This window comes from Anopheles ziemanni, chromosome 3 (assembly GCF_943734765.1).
Source record: "Anopheles ziemanni chromosome 3, idAnoZiCoDA_A2_x.2, whole genome shotgun sequence".
In the NCBI taxonomy this organism is placed as follows: domain Eukaryota; kingdom Metazoa; phylum Arthropoda; class Insecta; order Diptera; family Culicidae; genus Anopheles; species Anopheles ziemanni.
The window spans coordinates 29,889,596-29,909,143 of NC_080706.1; the positions used below are offsets into that span (position 1 = coordinate 29,889,596).

A 19,548-nucleotide genomic window follows, 5' to 3' on the forward strand; every position below is an offset into this window, starting at 1 on the left:
TGCATATGGTGTGTGCGTTATTATTACTAAGGAAATTTATGAAATAAATATTATTACTGACGGATAAAGCGATATCTGCGATTGTGAAAAAATAGCTTCAAGAAAACGGAAAATCTACAATTCTTTACCCTCCCTTTTTCTATTTTATCAGTAAAAAAACTGGTGGACTCATTTGCCATGCCACTTCAATTGCCATATTGAACCATTCTTCTGTCAAACAAAGTTTTAAAAATCCGTGTCGCACTAAATCAGGGTAAACAAACCTTCAAAGTTATAAGAACTATCCTCAATTCGAGTACCTTAACTTTGTTGTATGAAACCAAGATTGAATAGAATGTAAATTTCTCAAACGAAAAATTGATAATTCCTTATCATCATAGTTTTGAGTTTGATTTGCACAAATAAATTCACTGCTGTGAACATCCAAGTCGGACAGAAAACTCATGACGCAGCGAGGAAAAGACGCTATACAAACTACTGACCTACCTTCGGAGGTCATGGGTGTAGATTCCAGGCGTATTGTAAACAAAATGATTAATAAAGATAAAATAAGGTTTTTTTTTATAAATCATACAATCGAATCGAATCCGTAAGCAATAATAAAACACTCGTAAACACGTTGTAACTTATATCGCCACTTTTTGGATGTACTTTGTCATTCATAAAACTTTTCATTCTTTACACGTTTTGATTTTGTATCGGAATGATTTCGTTCCGATTCGTTCAATCGAAGCAACCACGTTCTAGTTTAAGCTATTATTAAACCCTTTTTTATTTATCACTAGACAAACATCCGCTACATTTTGTATTTCATGTCTGCATAGTCCAAGATCCGGGTTACGTGTTGAAAAACATTGCATCGGGCGCGAAAGGCCAGACAGTTGGCCTTGGTGCCTGCGTCTTCTACCCGCCTTCAAAAACCTGGGAGGAAGAAAAACACTCAAACCCTCTCTAGAGGTTTACGGTGCTCTACTTCATTGGACATTATCTTCTTCTTCATCCCTTCGCGCGATTGTACACGCACGTTTGTTTGTCAACCCAAGGCGGCCACTGTTTTATGGTTCGCGAGACAGCTAGTATGTAAAGTCCTAAATGGCAACCCACCATCACACGATGCTTCCTTTTCTTTTTTGTTCATTCAAATACTACATCGAGACGCCCTCCTCGAGGGCCGGCATTTTTTTTCCCTTCCCCATCGTGCGGCAAAACTTCGCAGCCGGCGCGTGAAACCGGTTGTTGCCGTACCGGTTTGATCGTGAAAGAAAAAGATCGTGCGGTGAGCGCGTGAGTCAGTGAGTTTGGCGGCGACTCCTCTTTAGAGTTGGGCCTGCTAAGTGGGCGATTCATCAGAGCAAAAATTAATACACTTACCCAAAGACGACGACGACGACGACGACGACGACGACGAAGACGATAATGATTTCGTCAGCAACGAACGCCATAAGCCTGCTTCGATCGAGCGCGCTTCTCGCATTTTGCGTCCGTTATTTAATGCCCGCTGCCGCTACAATGTTGTTGATGTCGCTCTTTGTTTTTTCCAGTTCATCCGTGATGCCGCCCAATTATTTTCGTGGTGAAGCACAACAACAACGGCAAAGGTGAGCAGCGCCTACTCCAACCGAATGCATAATCTCTGAAGCACCGCGCGCCATGCCGTTGGGCGGATGCATGCATGTGTGCACTTGGCTGCCTCACCTTCCACCCAGTGTCACCACCACCCCCAATAGATTTTTACTCGTTATTCGTTATGTGCTTCTTGCATGCTTGTTCCCGCTACCGATTATGTTTTATCGCAAGCGAAACGAATCCGCTTGTGCAAATATACCGAAGTCACTGTGGCCGGGTTTTGGACCGAAGGCCAACCCGAGACCAGCGTCTGTTACAACACCGTCGGTGTACGGCATCCAGCAACGTTCGCTTTTTCCACTTTTCCGCACGGTCTGTCGCTACCCTTTGCCATTGTTACCGGCACATGTACCTTTGTAGCAGTCGGTTTGAAAAGAGGAAAACCAAACCACGACAAGGTACACATTTGACAACTTTGCACCGCGGCACAATGGGTTCCATTATTTTTACACCACACAATCCAAGCAGGCTGTTGTTTTGCGGTATGCATTTGCCTCAGATTCGACAGGGAACAGCTTTCCATTGCCCTAACTTCTACATTGTGCATCAATACTTTGAGACAGCCAAAATAGAGTCCCAAATCCTTACCTTTCTTCCACAGTCAAAATCATCATTTGTTCATTTAAAGTCTATCCGTTCAGGAAGGAAAAATTCGATGCTGTGCTGTATCATCCAGCCTACTTTACATTAGGTAAAATATCCTTTTGATTAGCTGACATTTTTCACAAGTCACTCCCTGGAACTGGCCATTGATCTTAACGTCGTATGCGCTGTCCCTCTACGAAGAGCCTTTAGCTACAACGACAGGATAAAAATAAACAAAACTCAACGGTGGTTATCATAGTTTTTTCTGATGAAAAATTTGCCATTCGTCGAAACCCAAAAACAGACCGATAACAACAAAAATTGTCCGTCTAAAAACAAGCAAAAAAATGGCCATGAAGAAAAAAAAACCACAGAGAGAAACAGAACCGCTCACCAACCGCTGGCTGTTGAGAATGAGTCGTTGTGAGAGTGCGGGGCGCGGATCGTTTGGACACGATGGCGCCAAAGTGAAATGCAAAAAGGGGGCAGAGGCGGGGGGAAATTAGTTGAATGAAGGACAGCAATAGAAAGAGGAAAAACAAGTGGTGCCGTTAAAACGGAACGCACGCCCGGCGATCGGATGAGATGAAATGACATATGAGCTTGGCGCAGTAGTGAATACCGCGAACCCGCTCACTATCTTTCTTCTCGCTAAGAATCACACCGCGCCCGCACACACATGCACACACGCCCGCGCGCGCGCACGTCACATACATAAAACACACGCACGTACATTCGCACAAGTACAACGGCAGGGTAAGTGTGGCAACGCACACACACACAGTCACACTTTTTCCTCTCGCGTCTACTCCGTCGCCTTTCCCAAAAGCCCATGGGGGTGACGCGTTCGGCGTCTCGCACTGCGGAGCGCGCTCGTCTGCTACGGTGACTTTTCGAATGCTTCCAAAAACCAAGACCCGGGGTCGGGCAGTACAATCTTGCCGAACAATCGAACTGACTGCGCGAACGGTAGAATACCCGGAATATGGCCGAATCATTCTTCAATCGTAGCACCCCGCGCGCCTGCCGCCACTCCTCACCCAATCCTCAATCACTCGTCCGCGGATTGCCTAAGCTAGGGAGGTCGGGAGGGAGAGGTGCATTGAAAGCGGGCGGTGAGGGTTTTCTTTCCCATCTTCTTGATGCTCTTGAAACGCGGCTGGCGCTGGTTTGGATTTAATTTCTTTTTTTTTGCCACTGGCTTTCTCGTTTCATGCCCGCACCGCGGCACTCTTGGCGGCTCTCTTTTGCTCCTTTCGGGGACCTTCACATTCACACCCCGTACCACTCGCGGAGCCACCGACACCAAACACTTGTACACACACACTCACGCACGCACGCACGCACAACACGGGCATTAATGAACGCGCGCGCGTTTACCTAATATGTGGTTCCCGGGTTCGTAGGTTGACCGTTCGGTTCATTTTTTTTTCTTTTTCGTTTCGTTTCATTTCCCTTTTTGCTTTTACCTTCTTGCCAGCGCCGGCTTTGAGGTGGAAGCAAAAATTATTCTTCACTAGAGCTTGTTCTTCTTACACGGTCAGCACTGGTTTGGTGTTTCCAAATTATTTTTTTTTGCAAGGCCACAACGGATTGACAATTTCATGTCACCCCATCATCACTCATATTTTCTTCTATTTCATTTTCCTCGCTGCTACTTTCGCATACACCCGCCACGCCACGCCGATTGCTGCAACCTTTAAACGCCACCCGAGACGGAAGCGGACAGAGATGATGATGCGGAGATACCGTCGATTTGATTTCGCACTTCTTATTTCTGCTCCCCCACAAACGAACTGCTGGCAAGGTGACCATGCACGCGCCATTCCCCATTCCGACCACCACTCGTAGAAAGGACCGATGGATCCACTACCGCCGCCACCGGAATCGGCATCGGCGCTACGCCAGAAAACGGCGGAACAAGCGGCGGTACGATGGAAAAAAAAGAAAAGAAAACCGCGGCTACCGCTTAGCAGGCCGACACACCACTGGGCCTGGCTCCGCAACTGCACTGAAAAATGGAACGTTGGCGTCGGTAACTGGCCACTTACACTGCATCTAGCACCAGGTCGATCTAGCGAGCGCTACGAACGACATTTGCACACCGGAAAAGTCCACAAATGGGCTGGATTGTAGCAATTTTCTCCGCCCGGTTCGATGGAGTCAAAAGTAACGCGTCTTCACACTACCTGCTAATAGTCGAAAATGGCTGCTATATTAGATGCTTGTAGTCGAAAATGGCCGACGCGGCTGATACTAGTGATGGCAGAATCGGGATTCGGAAGATCCGATCCCTAGACGGATTCTCTAGATTCGAATCCCATTCGACGAATTCTAAGGATTTGGATCACATTTGACGGGTTCTAAAGATTTGATTCGATTGGGATTCTAATCAGATTTCATTTGAATACGATTCGAATAAGATTTGATTTTTTGGTCGCGATTTAATTCGAACCAGGCACGAGATGAGTCGAATTAGTCACGTAACAAAGGATTTTCAATAAATAGACAGTGTTACATACAAAAATCACTGTGCCCGATTTTCAATGCCTGCGAAACACATCGTTTCCATACGTTAGTTGATTTTCAAGATTAACAGAACTACTTACAGTGGTGAAGGTCACTTCGGAAATGTGTGGCATGCTTTTATTACGGAAAAAGCGAGTTATGATTTGATGGAAATTCAGATTCGGGTAAACGATTTCCAGACCGGTATTGATTGGTTTACATCTTCTCGCGACTGTTTGATGGAATGAGATTCGGATTTGTGGATTCGATGTACCCACCACTAGAACGAAGCAGCAGCGCGCCGACAAGCTTTAAGAACCTTGGTCACAACATGAAATACATTATAATGGCTGAAAAGGCAAATTTGTAAATAATAAATGTTAGCAACAGACCCCTGAAATGAAAGGTGTTTTACAAACCAACAACTTTTCCCAAGTAAAGATTGTTCCATCGTTTCTAGTGTTCGCGGAAATTGCGCTTCAAAATTGTGATTCGAAAATCACTCTAGTTCGAAAATGTTTTAAAAAACGGTCTTAATTTGAACGTTACCTCGAAAATGAAGACAAGAATTCGATAACATATTATTATTCGCTCCCACGTGTTTTAAAAATAAACTTATATTTACGATTTGATTTATTTTCATAAGTGCAATTTGGATTTTCATAAAGCTACAATGAATTTGAAACATAAACTGCCCCGTACTATTCCACCACTCCTTACATGCCGATCATATCGTTTAGTCGACCTCATTGTCGCTCTCGCTGGTTGATGAAGTTGGAACGATACTGCCTTCCGCCGACCGGAGGAAATGTCGGTACTGGTTCATTTCGTTGATGAGATTCTCCTTGTTTGAATGTACGTAGTCGTGGATGTTCGGTAAATCGCCTACGGTGACAGCACGGAAGGCGGATCGCATCATGCTGAGGTCTGTCGCTTCGAGCCACTCGTTCGCCTCCGGACCGTAACATTCGACGAACGCGATCGCACTGACCCCGTCATAGCCACCGATCGCGAACAGCATATCGTCGATGACCTCCAGGCCGAAGTTACTTCGCTGGTGGTACATTTCCTTGCAGGCGATCCAACGGCGTGCCGCAGGTTCGTACCGCTCACAACTATTAAGCCGGATCAGCCCGTTGAAACCGCCTACCACGTACACTGATCCGCACAAAGCGGCACAGGAAACTCCAGACCGACGGTGTAGCATCGGAGGCAATGGTGACCAGCTGTCCGTCCGTGGATCGTACATTTCGGCCGTATTGAGACACTCGTGCCCGTTGAACCCGCCGGTGATGTAGATCATGCCATCGAGCGTGCACGCATCGGCATCCGAGCGCTGCGAACCCATCGGTGCGATGATCGTCCACTGGTTTGTACGGGGGTCATACCGTTCGACCGAGTTGTGCCGATTTGCACCATTATAGCCACCCATGGCGTAGATGAAACCGTCTAGGGTTACCACACTGACGTAGCATCGTCGACAGTGCATCGGTGCTATCTGTACCGATGGAAACGGAAAACAGGGGCTATCAGGTAGGAGCCAAGGAAAATGACGCTATTTCCTTACTCACCTCCTTCCAGCCTTTCTCGATCATGTCGAATCGGCGACAGCTGTTGAAATGTTCTACCCCGTCGTAGCCGCCAATGAAATAGAGATATCTGCCAATATGCGCCGCACCGTAGTATGCCCTCGGACCGGCCGAATCCTCGTGGGGTACCCTTATCCAGCGATCTGCCCGGGTGTCGTACGTCTCGATTATCGACTGCGATTGGCCTTCGCCCCAGCCTCCGACGGTAAAGATTACTTCATGCGGCAAACGAGGAGTAGCCATGGCAGGGGTTTTCATCTGCAATCAATGGAAACAATCATTAATTCCATAATAGCAGTGAACCTGGCTTAGTACAGAATACACTACACTACATCGCAGACTTACTACAAACTCGGGGTGTAAAATAATTAAGTATTAAAATCGTCGTGGGTGCAAATCGATGAAAATTGCATTCCAATTTACTTCTACTCACCTCTTTCATTGCCTTTGTGCTAATCATTTCAAGATCATATAAGAACGTTAGCGCATCAATGACTAACTGCTTCGTATCTTCGCTCGCCTGCACATATTGATTATCTTTTACTTTCTCAAGAAAGTACTGCAAAATGAAAACGCAAACCGTTTAGTGACAAAACAAAAAGTCCTGCTAAATGTGCCTACCTCAGTGGTCATTAAACCGAACCGGACGGTTTTCATCAACCTGCCTATGTACCGAGCACGTTTTCCCGGATCATGATTGATCCAGCGTAGCAGAAATTCCCACACAACGTCCTCCTCGCGCACGTTCAGTAGATCATCCGCCAACAGAGCGCCTAGGTCGTCCACTTCCAGCCGCAACAGTTCGCTCATGTCACTCTCTACTAGTGCGGTAAAGTGTTTCAGCATAAACTGCCAGGCCGCTTTCTGCACCTTCGGTGACGCATGTTGTCTGAAAATAATTTGAATAAAGGGTTACTGTTGCGATTCTAATCGTCTAATTGTGTACTACAAGAATACACACACCTTCCGAAGAGCATAACTGTTACGCAGTTATCAAGCCGCAACCGGCTTAGGATAAAGTCGGTACAGCGCTCCGTGAGGCTATTTATGAGCAGAAAGTCGGACGCGGCGTAAACGTCGAAGACGGTGTCCTCGGTCAGCGCACACTCCCGCAGGTACGCATAACGGATGATTTCCTCCATAATACTACCGGGAATACCAGGTAGTTCGAGGAAATATTTCTCACTCGGCACTGTTGTTGTAAATAAGATACTAAAATAGAAATAAAAAAATCAATTAAAGATTTTATTTAAATTAAAAAGTACGGCAAATGAGGCATCGAGGGCTGGATGTTACAAAAGGATGAATTGGTCACTTACTGAAAATAGTCACTGCACGAGCCTATAATGACGCGGTGTATTCGATATTCGCGGCCAGTTTCCGGCAGCACGATCGAGGCATCGCACAGTGTTTCGCTAAGCCGCATCGCATTCAGGACCTGCATCGTGACGTAACTGATGCATCGTTTAGGCCCGAGCGACTCGGTTGATGTTGACGCCGAAGCGGTTGGAGACGAGCGGGAAGATTGATCCACAACGCTCGGGTGCAGCTCGTCCATCATTTCGAGTTGATTGAATGTCCCGGGACCAAAGGGATAGAAGGGAATAGAAACCTAAACGAATAATAAAGTAGCTCTTCTGAAGAAGTTAATGTACCGCCCTTTGTTTAACAGGGCTGGATAAAGTGTTGAAATCTCTTAACTATGGCTACTTGATTTTACATTTTGAAGTACCACAATATCTCTAAGCGCATGTTGCATCTAGTATAATATTGAGCTAAATCTAAAAAACAACCTCAGACACATCGGCTTTCGATTTCATTTTTATTTTAAAAGTACTGAATTATTTGTACTGCAGGCCTCTTCGCTAAGCTGCTGTGTTGACGATTTTGATTTATTGAATACATTTCAAATTGGTCCACGCACGTTTCTTGCAACTGTTCCTTTTACTCCCAACGTAGGAGCACAATATCTCGTGTCACATATTATATTTATTTACCTCACAACGCACTGCTAATCGTTATGGTTGGCAAATACATATTCTGCCTCATAAATGTATATCCCTTGACTTCTTCGGTTTATATTCTGTTCATCCTTATGTCCTATCGGTTTTCCGTTTTGTTATCTTAAAATTTTCCTGCAGAATCCGAACTGCAGATATAAATTTTCTTACAGACCTTCGCTGTGTTATCACTTTTTAATAATGTAAGTTTTTTAAACGTCTGATGGAAGGCCTAACATAACGCCATACACGAGACATTAACAAGAAGAGCAAACTTAACCTTATGTTTCTTGGATTAAATCCAACCCTCATAACACGTTTGACTAATGGAACCGAGTCTACATGAAACGCGAACATACTGTTGAAAACGCTGAAATGTGTTTGTTTGTGAGATTTCAATTGCAAATAAAATTATATCCCAACAATGGGAAAATTTACCGGGAGAAAAATTGATTCGTAATGGTAGAAGTTGTCGAAAAGTGGTGATGCGCAATCAAATCTAAAAGATTGCTCTACTTTTTGGACTAGGCAGTTTGCGTTTCATGTAAGAGTAACTTTAGTATTGCGAATATTATCTTTTATCCCGCAAAAGAGTGCTGACTGTTGTTAACTTTGGCGTACAGTAATTTTAAAAAAAAAAAGCTTAAAGGTCTAAGTCTGGTTCTTATACGTGCTACAATTTGTGAACGATAAATAAAATTACAGCATAGGATACTGAACCATCTAGAAATAACGTGCAGTATTTACTTAGTTTTAATAATAGGAAAAAAGAACCTGGTTTATACTGTACATCCTGTCGAAAAACAGGAGAAATTGTCCGTTCGTTTTCGAGGGTTTTATAGCACTAGGAAGCAATTCATTCCAACTGTTATTGTAGCAAAATTGTACGGCACAACGTTGCATCGATTACCCGTAAAATGATCCTTACATTACGGTATAGAAAAGAAGAAAAATCCATACATTGTGTGAGACGAACTCACGTCTATGGCATGAGAGCTGGTACGAGGCCCCGACGGCGCCCACAAACAAAAACAAAAGAACATTGTCCAACAAATATCAGTAAGTAACACATACAAAAAAATGTATGTAAAAAGGTAAGAGATAAATAATAATAACCAAATAATAACATGTATAAAACGAACGAAATTAAAAATATAAATGGATTGCCTCTCGGTTCTGACCGGTGTGTTATCTTTGTAGAATCTAAATGTGAAATGTCCTTTCGACAATCAAAGGTGGTTCCATAAACTACCTGTGTCTTTGGAACTTCATTTCTGGAAGTTCATATTCGACAACGAATTGCACTTTCTGCTTATTTACGTACGTATCAAAAGAAAAAAATCTATCAAATATATGTGAAAAAATACAACGCAGGCAACACATCCTGACCAACCATCGTCACAGATAAGCGTACCCTTAGAGGACGGTGTAGCGTGTGATGCATTCCTTTGGCGCCTTTCGCTTCCGGCAACCGACAATTTTTGTTGGGGCGGTTGGCGGCAATGCTGGAGCCGATGAGATCGGTGTCACGGGCGGTGCGGGTACTTCCACGGGTGACGAGGACGCAATTACAGGATGCACGACCGGTGGTGGTGGTGGTGGTGACGGAGAGGAAATGCTCGCTGAAGTGATCGTTTCGGGGGGCGGCATCGCGATGCAGCTCTTTGGTGATGTTACCTTTCGTTTCTTGCCGGCTTTGGAAGATATGGCTGAAATGGGAGTAAAAACAACGGGATAAGAGCTTTTACATCCCAGCATGATCCTCACCATGCTTACCGTAGGGCTTCTTGTGCCTCTTATTCTGCTTGAGTAGGATTTCCATTATGTCGAAGAGCGGTAGTTGGTCGATTTCCGCATTAAGTTCCTTGTTTAAGGCAGCGAAGGCTTCATCGTCCGGTACTCGGCTAGAGGTGGCACCCCCTTCGATGCGGACGCTGGACGTTGGAGGTACATGCGTTGCTGAGAGATCTGGCACTGTTGCTGACGCGGAAGTGACGGTGGCAGTGGGGGCGACTGACCGTTTTTGTGCCTGTTTGCGTTGATTGGAAGAAGCCCCAGTGCCATGCGAGTGTCGGGCAAGCTGTTGTTGCTCCATGAACTCCTTGTAGCGTTTGCCCTTGCATGAACGATTGGCACGTCCAGAAACAGCAGAGGGAGTGCTATTAGCCTGCGCTTCAACGGCACCGACGGACATAGCTGGAGGGACACTGAAAGTCGACATGGCAGCTTGATTCGGCTTTGGTCGCATATTCTCTAGAAAATGCTGCATATTCCTGTACGGTTCCTCTTCGACCGTCGCAGCAGTGTCGTTTGACACGGAATAGTTGTGTTCCAATCCATTAGCTGGGACTTCTACAAAAAAAAAACTATAGTACCAAGAGGCTTGAATTCTTTTGTAACATCTTGGCTTCAACTAACCTGATCTCATAGTGGCACCAACAGAATGATCGCCACTGCCTGCAATCAACGTGCTGAGACTGCCCATTTGATTGACATCGGCCAACCTAAAGGTGGCCATTGGCGGTAATCCTACCCCTGTCGAAATTGCCAGTAGAGCCTGTGCGGCCACTCGCTCGTCATTGCACAAAGTTTCCTCCGGACTGTTCCCGCCGTCCGTCGACGACGTGTTGCTACCGTCCTCGCCAGTAGGTACTGCGGCAGCTGTTGATGTAGATTCTGGTACAACCTTCGGGTTTTTCGTCCACTGATAGTCCGGGAACGCCGTCAGATATCTTTCCTTATGCTGGAAATATCAAAGCTGCTGATCAAAGGCGAATTCTACTGCTTTTTTCTTAATCATCAAAAACTCGTCAACTTCATATAATCCAACTGCATATGTTTTCCAGAATAATACTCACATTATCCGACAATACCTTGTACGGATGCTTTTGTTCATCAGTAAGAAGGCTCCACAACAGTCCGAGCTTTTTCGTTATAAATCTGCAAATGAGAGAGCATGGTAACATGAACGCCCCCATGATGGCATGATGGTCAACCAAACTTACCGATTTTCTTTGGTACTATAAACTTGACGAACACGTCTCCTATGTTTTTTGCAAAACATCAGGAAATCATTCATAGGTCTCCTGTAACGTTTCAATTTTTTCGATTTCTTCTGGGCCGGTCGTGCTCGAGGTTGTGTTCCATTGACATCCGTTGGGAGCGTGGGTTGAATCTGTGCATATTTGCCATCACAATCGTGGGGAACTTGGGAAGTATAATCCATGTAATTATTGTTTATGTTTCCAACACTGGACTCCCGCTTTTCTGCTGCTTCTGTTTGAATTTCCATGTTGTACATCTTGAAGTGCTGAAAAAGATGTAATGAAACATTTTATTTCACACAAAGTCAGGAAACCTGTGTATGTGTAAAAAGTGTTTGTTTTATTAAATTTGAAGTTATGGTCAAACGCTTCAGTAACTTTTAAAAATTATTTCTCTTAGTTTTTTTTATTATCAAGATACCACATGACACTCAGTTGTTTCACAAAATAAATATGTACACTGCAGTTGCTTTAGTTTTTATTTGGCTTTTGGGTATGAATATGTATAGAAAATCGGCCCATGAACACCGGGGCTCACCACCTCCACGATGGCGTGGGTTCGAATCCCAACCGAGACCGGACCCTACCTTGTACTTGAGAGGACTGACTATCCACGTACAACAGGGAAACAAGTCTCGTAAACCCTTAACGGGCAGGCATGACCAAGACGTCGTTACGCCGAGAAAAAGAAGATGTATATCCATCTATAAACATATCGACAATTACACATCATATTTGAGTTTGATATTAATTGGGCAATAGATAAACTTTTCTAAATTTTGGAAAAACTATCCTTTTCTTACCGCAGCTAATCGAAACTGATCGATTATTATTTTAATAATACAACATCCTCTTAAGGATTAAAAGTAAACAAACATCTCTCGCAATAAGATAGAATTATGTTCTAGAGTTGCTTTATAATTTAATAAATAAATTAGAAATCTCACGAGCGAATTGTGCGTCAAAAACAAAATTGCACTAAAAACACTAAATCAAAACAATGGTCACTGTTCGCTTCACCCATTGGTTGTGTGTACAATTTGTTTGGCACACTCATACACGCACAGGCCTAACACGACGAAGTATCAACACATCGGAAACATATCATGTTGGATTGTGGTACATCCGTCCACCTGATGCGTGCAACTGTGTGCGTCAAAGAAAAAAATGTCCTATGCTACGTTATGTTGAATTGAGTGTTGAATATCCTCCGCCAAATCCCAAGGCTATCTTGTTCTTCAAATTACCACCTGGAATTCTAACCAACAGTACTTTCCGCCGACACCATCCAAAACTACCGTGAGGTGAAGAAAACACGGCCGCAAAGGAAAGAAAACCTAGCGAAAATTAACCTTCTTCCTGTCGTCGAAAATCGCAATCAGGCAATGTATGTTTGTTGCGTTGCAAAATTACGACTGAGAACGCATCAAATTCGCGGAGGGCAGCCGATGGACTAGATTGCGGGAAAGTTTTCGCATCCTTTCGTAGGTTCCGCGTCGGGGGGCCCTTCCACTTTAATAGATCTTTTTTGGTGAATGCAATAACATTCAAGGTCGCTCAAATCCAAGTACTCCGCGCTCGCGGAGCGGGGGGCGGTTGTAGAGGAGATAGAGAGAGAGACAGACAGAGGGCTGTGCACGCCGCCCGGTGTATGTTTGTGTGTGTGTGAATCATGACACAGCCACAACATCATACACTTTGGAGCATATCGGCGGCGACGGTGATGTTGGGGCACAGTTGTATGCGATTTCCACCAGAAGACGCCGCTGTTCTTGGATTTGCGCGAGCGAGAATAAGAGTGAGAGTGAAAGAGTTAGAGCAATAACATCACACGCATCCTCGTCGCTTGCTGCCACACAGAACCCCCAACCCGCGAACGAAAACGGTCGAACTAACCCTACTCAAAATGGGCAAACTCGCGAAAAACAAGTCGCCGTTTGGATGGGATATTCGCAAAATGTGCACAACATCTCGCCCTGCTTGCATCTCTCCCACGTCGATGTGTGCAATATTTTGTGCATCATGTGGGTACGTGAAAGACCCCCCGTGCGTTCCCATTTGCTCCCTCAAGCAGACACACAAACACATACAGATCTCCCAATATGCAATCCTTACCTATCCTTGCTGCACCAGATGAATGAATTTTGCGTGCAGGAAAAAAAAAATTCAGCTGAGATTTACACTTTCAAAAAGCTCTTGGACAAAATTTGAAAATTTTAAGTTAAGGATTCGTCCGTGCGCTTCTCGTCATCATTTGGAGCTAGGAGGATCAGGACTTGAAAACGCACAGTTTTGACACACACTTCGTGACACAATAGAGCAATGCAAGAAAAGATGAACGTTACTTTTCGTGGATGATTTTCGTCCACACTCGGCCTCACAGTGAAGGCGATGGAATGCAACAGGAGTTGCCCTCGTGAGCCTACTGAGATGTTAAACTTTTCTTCCAATCTTAAATGATCCAACAAAAGCGACCGAAAAGTGCACCGAATTTAATGAACGTAAAATTTCATGTTTCGATGGTGTTGATTACACGACACATTGTGAACTGATAGACGACGACGAAGACGACGGATGGTGGTCGTATGTACGTGTACAAAAAAGTCGCCGCGAGCCGCCCATTTGTGTAGGTGCCCCAACAACTGTCGAATGCATGCGGACGGGGCGCCGTGCTTTACGTGTGCTCTCGCGGGCCGCCACGGCGCTGTGTGTGGTGGTTGCGTTCGGCCCGCGACAGCGACACACACTTGACACAACACTCCGCGCTATCCGCGGAGAAGAAAAGTTGCGGCCACCGCCGTTTCAAACGATTATTTGTGAAAGAAAAACTGCACGGCCACCCTCCGGGCCGGTGTCACATTTTCATGCACATTTGTCCCTTTTCTAACACGCCCGGGACAGTGCACCGGGACGAACTGGGTAGGGGGTAATAAGAACGCGAACAAAGCGAATCAAAATAATGCACGCCGTGAAAGTGTATTGCGTATTCATCATCGCGGTAATACTTCTCCTTGGTACTGGTGAAAAATCGGTGGACCACCGTGGTAGGGATTTTGGAAATAAAATACTATCGGCAATAGAAAAAAACAGCAAAATACAGAAACGTGACGAAAAACATGAAAAAACGAATGAGTCAATTTTTAGCATGCTTGCTGAACTACACGCCTCCTGCTGGAAAACGGTAAGAAACGTATAAGATGTTCGTTTCGTAAAGTGACGTGCTAGAAAACTGGACAAAACAGATCAACTTTTCCTACGAAAAATCGAAGCACCATCACGAAGAAAGGTCAAACACGACAATATAGAAAACATTTCTTTGTTCTTTGTACACCACCTGTTTGGTAAGAGTTTTTCTTTTCTTTTAAGAAGATGTATCAAACACTTTTCCATTAATGGTCAGCCCGATTGAAAATCAGTCACATTATCCGTCCCGTGTGTGACGTCAACACACAATCTTGCACCGTGGCCTTAGGCTGCTGGACGATCACGGAACGTGTGGCAAAAATGGCTGTTCTTCGGCAAGATTCGGCCAAAAAATGGGAATAATATACGCTCATCCACCGGTTGCCAGCCAAGGGACAAAGTTTCTAAGAAGCGTTCAGTGAGAATGACACAGGACACGCAGGAAGCTTCTACCAAACTTCTCTTGGCCACGGACGCACGTACTTGATACTAACCTTTGCGCGAAGGGCACGTACCGCTAAACTCGTCTGCTGGCTGGTCAAACTGAAACTGTTCTGCAGAGGCGAGCATTTGTTTCGTCGTACCGTCGATGAGATGGAACGAGATCCGCGCGACACGCATACGCACCCCGCGGACCGTTCCGAACGATCGTTTTCAAGCTGGCTTGAGCGACAGGTGGATCGAGCTGGAACAAACGATTTTCACTTGAGTTTGACTTTTTCATCGCTCCGTGGGGTAAGTGATCTAGTTTTCCAATCCGAAAAGAGGTTCCCTTAACAGAATCGCTAGATGTAAAATAGGATTAAGCGGCTGGGAATCGAGAATGATTAATCTCAAACCAATAACAAATCAAAACAGGACAACGGAGACATAGTTCAGCTGCCAAACCATAAAACAGAATGATCCACAGGATTCCTCCACGGAATAGAATGTAGACAATTTAAATAAAAGTTGGAGTTCATTCAACGCATATGATATACGCTACGATTCGACCTATACCGACCACAAGTATCGAATAATGGGCAACTAATGCCGTTCTCGTGTTTCCCCGCTTCCCAATTCACTTTCATTTGATAGATCCCGACAATAGCATCCTCGATCCGCGAGTCGTATAAACGCGCACTGTTTTCCTCGCGAGCAACACCACACAGCCAAACCGGTCGAATTTTACATGCACACAACTACACCGACTGGCCTACGAATACCGCTAGTCGTAAATGCATCTACCGCGATGCAACGCGAAAACAGCTGAACTCTATGCTGGTGTAGGTTGAACATGTCCAAATGCTGACCCGCGTACCCCACGCACTGAGTTTTCCTGCCATCCCTCTCTTCGTGCACGTGCGAAACTCGCGCGAGTCTATAGTATGATACGTGTTAGGAGATTTTTAAAATTTGTTTTTGGAATTTGCAGTATCAGCCATTTTGCGACGTTCGCTGATCGTAAATGCGGAACTGATCGGCCGAGACGAGGAATCTATTACTCACTGGTACGGTGTTCAGGCCGTGCTATGCTGAATTGTATATGGGTTGTCACCACTGGCGGGATATCACCGGCTTTGTGCCGCTGTAGAAGTATTTCTTACCAACCACCGACAACGATGCGATGCGCTAGGAATTATGTTTTTCCAGCTCGAGCAATCGAGCAATTTTCCTTAACCAATAACGCTTTGGCCTTGAAATAGTATTCCATTTCTATGGTATTTTGCATTGTTTTAGTGTCAATAAAAACATCAATCCCTTTGAATGGCTTTTCCTCTTAGACAAAACATGAATTGGTAATACGAAACGAGTTGCAGTTCGAAAATTGAGATAGGAAATGTTCGCTACATTGCAAAATTTTTATCTTTGTTCCGATCAGTTTGCACATCAAACATGACGCGTTAGAAGAAAAAGGTTTCCTTCCTCAAACTAAAATCATCCTAAGAGACTGACGTACGTTCGCTCTAAACAAAACATAACCAGGTAATAGAAAACTATTTCCCACCCGCAGAGTTGAAATTGCGATAACAAAAACTTCCGTCAGATTGCAATTCTTTTATGTTGGATTCTCCGTCAAACAGGATGTTTCGTGGAAATATTATTCACCATTCGGCCACATGAAGGCGAACGCGTGCATCGTGGAAACCCTTGCGCTGGCGAACATGTGCAGGAAGCAACAGTTGTTTTTGCTGCTGGGATTGGCACAAATCCGTCGCTTTATTCTCCCGTGACTAAAGGGATTATTCTTAGAACAGGGAGAAAAAATTTCGAAAAAATTTTCTGCCTTGCATCGAAACTCGGTGCAGCTGTGAAAGCATAAGGGAACGGGTTGAAAGAGGCAAATACTCCAGCGTGTGTCGTTCTATTCGCCACAGATTTTATTCTTCTACCCACCGGCTCGCGACATTATTCTTATCGATGGCTTTCACCCGCAGGGGCGTTTGAATGTGTTGGTGAGCGAGCATAAATCCGAGAATCATGTTACACGATCGTTCAGCGAAGACACAGCCACAGTGCTCTCTCTCTCTCTCTCACTCTTGCTACTTGATCTTTCGCTTTATCTTTCCTTCTGTTTAGACAAACGTGGGGTCTGATGCGTTCCGTCTTCAGGCCGCTGGAAACAGCATTTTCGAACGGTGCAAGTGTTTGCAGCTGTATCCGGTGCGAACTCGAACGAATTCGCGGTGCAAAGTGTTTCTATTTGTGTTTAGTTGCAGCCGGAGGCGTACAGCAAAAAAGAAAACACAGAACTTCTTCTGAAAGTAACTTCTGAGCCGTACGCCGGGTTAAGATACGCCATCGGAGCTTACTGTTGATCGTCCGTGACGTGGAACGTAACCCGAAAGGCTACAACGATACGATGGTGCGCAATCGCAGAGCTTCCGTCCTGTTTGGGTTGGTGCTTCTGTGCTGCTGGGTTACGATCGATTCCTCCCTTCCGGACGGAGCATCACCTTCGCCTTCGTCTTCCGTGGGGGACGGAGTGTCGGATCGTGAGGAGGATTCGGGTGATCCTACGCATGATGGTAGCAGCTTCATCGATCAGTACGAGGCGGGCGTACAGGCGTACCTCGGGAACGAGTGGGAGGACTGCGTGTACTTCCTGGAGCGAGCGCTAGAGGGCTACCGCCCCGGTGGCAAAATCAGCATGCTTTCTCATTCTGGCGGAATCAATTGTCAATTGAACAGAATGAGAAAGTATGCTGATTTTGCCACCGGGGCGGACGTACTACGAGTCGGTGGCCAACTGTCGGCTGGAATGTGAGTATGCGGCGCGGGACGTGCGCAACCGGGGCGACTTCCTGCACCCCAGCAACGTGGACAACCTGCAGCACTACGAGCTGATCCTGCGGCGTACGCTGTGCCTGTCGAAGTGTGCCCGCAAGTACGCCATCTACCGGTATCTGCCGTTCAGCGAGGACTTCGATGGGCACTACATGACGATTTTCCAGGAGCAGAAAGCGTATCCTTACCTGTACGCGTGCTACACGAAGGTATGATCGTGGGGTGTGGGACCTGGGACAACCTTCATGCCGACGACTCACATCTCACACCCGTTTTTAGACGAATCAGATTACCCTGGCTGCGTCGGCTGCCTTCACCTACCTGGTGCGCCACCCGGAAGATACGGTCATGAAGAAGAGCTTCGAGGAAGCGATCGAGAAGCCAGGCATCGATCGAGACGAGATACGGGATCTGGAAGAGAAGGTACGACGAACCCGGGACGTTTGCGCCGTGTGCGAACGAGTAACCAAGGTCCGTTTGTTTATACACTAGAAATTTGTCGATCTACTGATCGGAGGGATCGTCGACGAGCAGGAGCAGAACTGGGATCAGGCGATCGAGCAGCTGGAGGCGTCGGTGATGCAGTTCATCTTCGACGAGAACCAGTGTCGGGCGTTCTGCGACGGGGAGTTCGATCACGGATTTCTGCCCGACTTTATCACCGCCATTGGAAGTACGGTATCGACAGAGGACACAGCTTCAAAGTCACATTGTTTACACCAAAATCTTTTTCTTCGCAGATCACTTCACCAACTCGCTCTACTGCAAGCGTAACTGCACCTCGAATATGGGCATGGTGCGTGGCAAGTACTACGAAAATCTGTTTCCTCGGCACTTCCGGTACCTGCAGAATGCTTACTACCAGGGTAAGGCCGTCGGTCAGTAGTGTAGTCACCTGTTCTCTAACTAACTTGTACCTTTGCTTTATCCTCTTCGTCTGAGTAAAGTAAAAAAGTATGAACAGTCCTACCGAGCCGGGATGAGCTACCTTCTGTTCCAACCGGACGATATCGATATGCCGGAGTCGCTCAAGACGATCGAGGCCGAAGCGAAGGGTAGCGTGACGGCCAACTTCTTCAAACCGCGTCGGGTCAGTACATCCTCTGGCCTTTTGGCATCCAATGTTATTTTTATATCGATCCTCATTTCAGGAAGCGGTCGAGTACAACGACCGAATGGTGTACGAGGAAAAGCTGGTCCAGTTCGTAAAGCACGAATTCGATCAGCTGGAAGGGGGCGACTCGGATGAGGGTATGTTGGGAGAAGACACCAACGATGAGTACGAGGATGAAGTGGAGCCGAACACCGGGCCATCCTTGGACAGTGCCGACCCGACGGCGACGGATGTGAGCTCAGGAGAGGTATTTTTTTTTCGATTTACTTTTGGATTTGGCTTATATTTGATCCTATTCGTTTTGTTGTTGTGATCGACCTTCCTTGCAGGATGCCCCTGTCGATGCCGTCAACGAGTTATACCGGAAGGAAACAGTTGGCTATAGTGATCGAGACGAGCTGTAGACGGAGCTAACGGGTGCGGTTGATGCGTTTAGTGCCATAGCAAGGTGTTTTTCCATCGATGTTTATCAAGACGGGTTTCTTAAGCAATTGTAGCTAAAATGATCCAACAAATCGTGTTGCATTGGATGCGGAGGAAAGAAAAAACATTCTAGAACAATCTTTTAAAATACTCCTGCCACATGGAACAACTTCTGAAAGGGTGTAATATCAACTCATATCGTTAAGCTC

General features: G+C 45.7%; 3 protein-coding genes and 1 long non-coding RNA gene across 4 annotated transcripts in view; 1 reads left to right on the forward strand and 3 right to left on the reverse strand.

Annotated features, from left to right (window-relative positions):
* The window catches only part of LOC131288612 (uncharacterized), a 45,582-nt gene extending 41,176 nt beyond the window's left edge, over nucleotides 1–4,406 (reverse strand). Inside the window, exon 1 of the long non-coding RNA XR_009189265.1 lies at nucleotides 4,263–4,406. This is a non-coding gene — a long non-coding RNA (uncharacterized LOC131288612). The remainder of the gene's footprint in view (nucleotides 1–4,262) is intronic.
* A 1,049-nt stretch (nucleotides 4,407–5,455) lies between these two features.
* LOC131287992 (kelch-like protein 10) lies at nucleotides 5,456–7,869 on the reverse strand. The gene is made up of 6 exons (XM_058317088.1): nucleotides 7,628–7,869; nucleotides 7,272–7,520; nucleotides 6,930–7,197; nucleotides 6,742–6,867; nucleotides 6,291–6,566; nucleotides 5,456–6,217 (listed from the first exon to the last, which is right to left on the reverse strand). Exons 1-6 carry the CDS (start codon nucleotides 7,867–7,869, stop codon nucleotides 5,456–5,458), a joined length of 1,923 nt encoding a protein of 640 aa, XP_058173071.1.
* Nucleotides 7,870–9,724: 1,855 nt separating this feature from the next.
* LOC131284496 (protein capicua homolog) lies at nucleotides 9,725–11,609 on the reverse strand. Its single transcript, XM_058313355.1, has 5 exons — nucleotides 11,314–11,609; nucleotides 11,167–11,248; nucleotides 10,727–11,051; nucleotides 10,085–10,660; nucleotides 9,725–10,017 (listed from the first exon to the last, which is right to left on the reverse strand). The coding sequence occupies exons 1-5, from the start codon at nucleotides 11,607–11,609 to the stop codon at nucleotides 9,725–9,727; spliced, it is 1,572 nt and encodes a 523-aa protein (XP_058169338.1).
* Nucleotides 11,610–17,377: 5,768 nt separating this feature from the next.
* Nucleotides 17,378–19,320, forward strand: LOC131284497 (cartilage-associated protein-like). Its single transcript, XM_058313357.1, has 8 exons — nucleotides 17,378–17,644; nucleotides 17,739–18,011; nucleotides 18,082–18,225; nucleotides 18,295–18,475; nucleotides 18,543–18,668; nucleotides 18,750–18,892; nucleotides 18,954–19,163; nucleotides 19,246–19,320. The coding sequence occupies exons 1-8, from the start codon at nucleotides 17,378–17,380 to the stop codon at nucleotides 19,318–19,320; spliced, it is 1,419 nt and encodes a 472-aa protein (XP_058169340.1).
* Nucleotides 19,321–19,548: the final 228 nt, after the last annotated feature.

What these genes read in the sequence shown, in the direction of transcription:
- LOC131284497 (XM_058313357.1), top strand. Translation starts at nt 17,378, where the DNA reads ATGGTGCGCAATCGCAGAGCTTCCGTCCTGTTTGGGTTGGTGCTTCTG. An exon ending in TGTACGCGTGCTACACGAAG is followed by an intron (nt 18,012 to 18,081) that starts GTATGATCGTGG and finishes ACCCGTTTTTAG; the next exon opens with ACGAATCAGATTACCCTGGC. An exon ending in ACTTCTTCAAACCGCGTCGG is followed by an intron (nt 18,893 to 18,953) that starts GTCAGTACATCC and finishes TCCTCATTTCAG; the next exon opens with GAAGCGGTCGAGTACAACGA.
- LOC131287992 (XM_058317088.1), bottom strand. Translation starts at nt 7,869, where the DNA reads ATGATGGACGAGCTGCACCCGAGCGTTGTGGATCAATCTTCCCGCTCG. An exon ending in ACAGTTATGCTCTTCGGAAG is followed by an intron (nt 7,198 to 7,271) that starts GTGTGTGTATTC and finishes AATTATTTTCAG; the next exon opens with ACAACATGCGTCACCGAAGG. An exon ending in TCGAGAAAGGCTGGAAGGAG is followed by an intron (nt 6,218 to 6,290) that starts GTGAGTAAGGAA and finishes CCATCGGTACAG; the next exon opens with ATAGCACCGATGCACTGTCG.
- LOC131284496 (XM_058313355.1), bottom strand. Translation starts at nt 11,609, where the DNA reads ATGTACAACATGGAAATTCAAACAGAAGCAGCAGAAAAGCGGGAGTCC. An exon ending in ACAAGGTATTGTCGGATAAT is followed by an intron (nt 11,052 to 11,166) that starts GTGAGTATTATT and finishes TGATATTTCCAG; the next exon opens with CATAAGGAAAGATATCTGAC. An exon ending in TGGTGCCACTATGAGATCAG is followed by an intron (nt 10,661 to 10,726) that starts GTTAGTTGAAGC and finishes TTTTTTTTGTAG; the next exon opens with AAGTCCCAGCTAATGGATTG.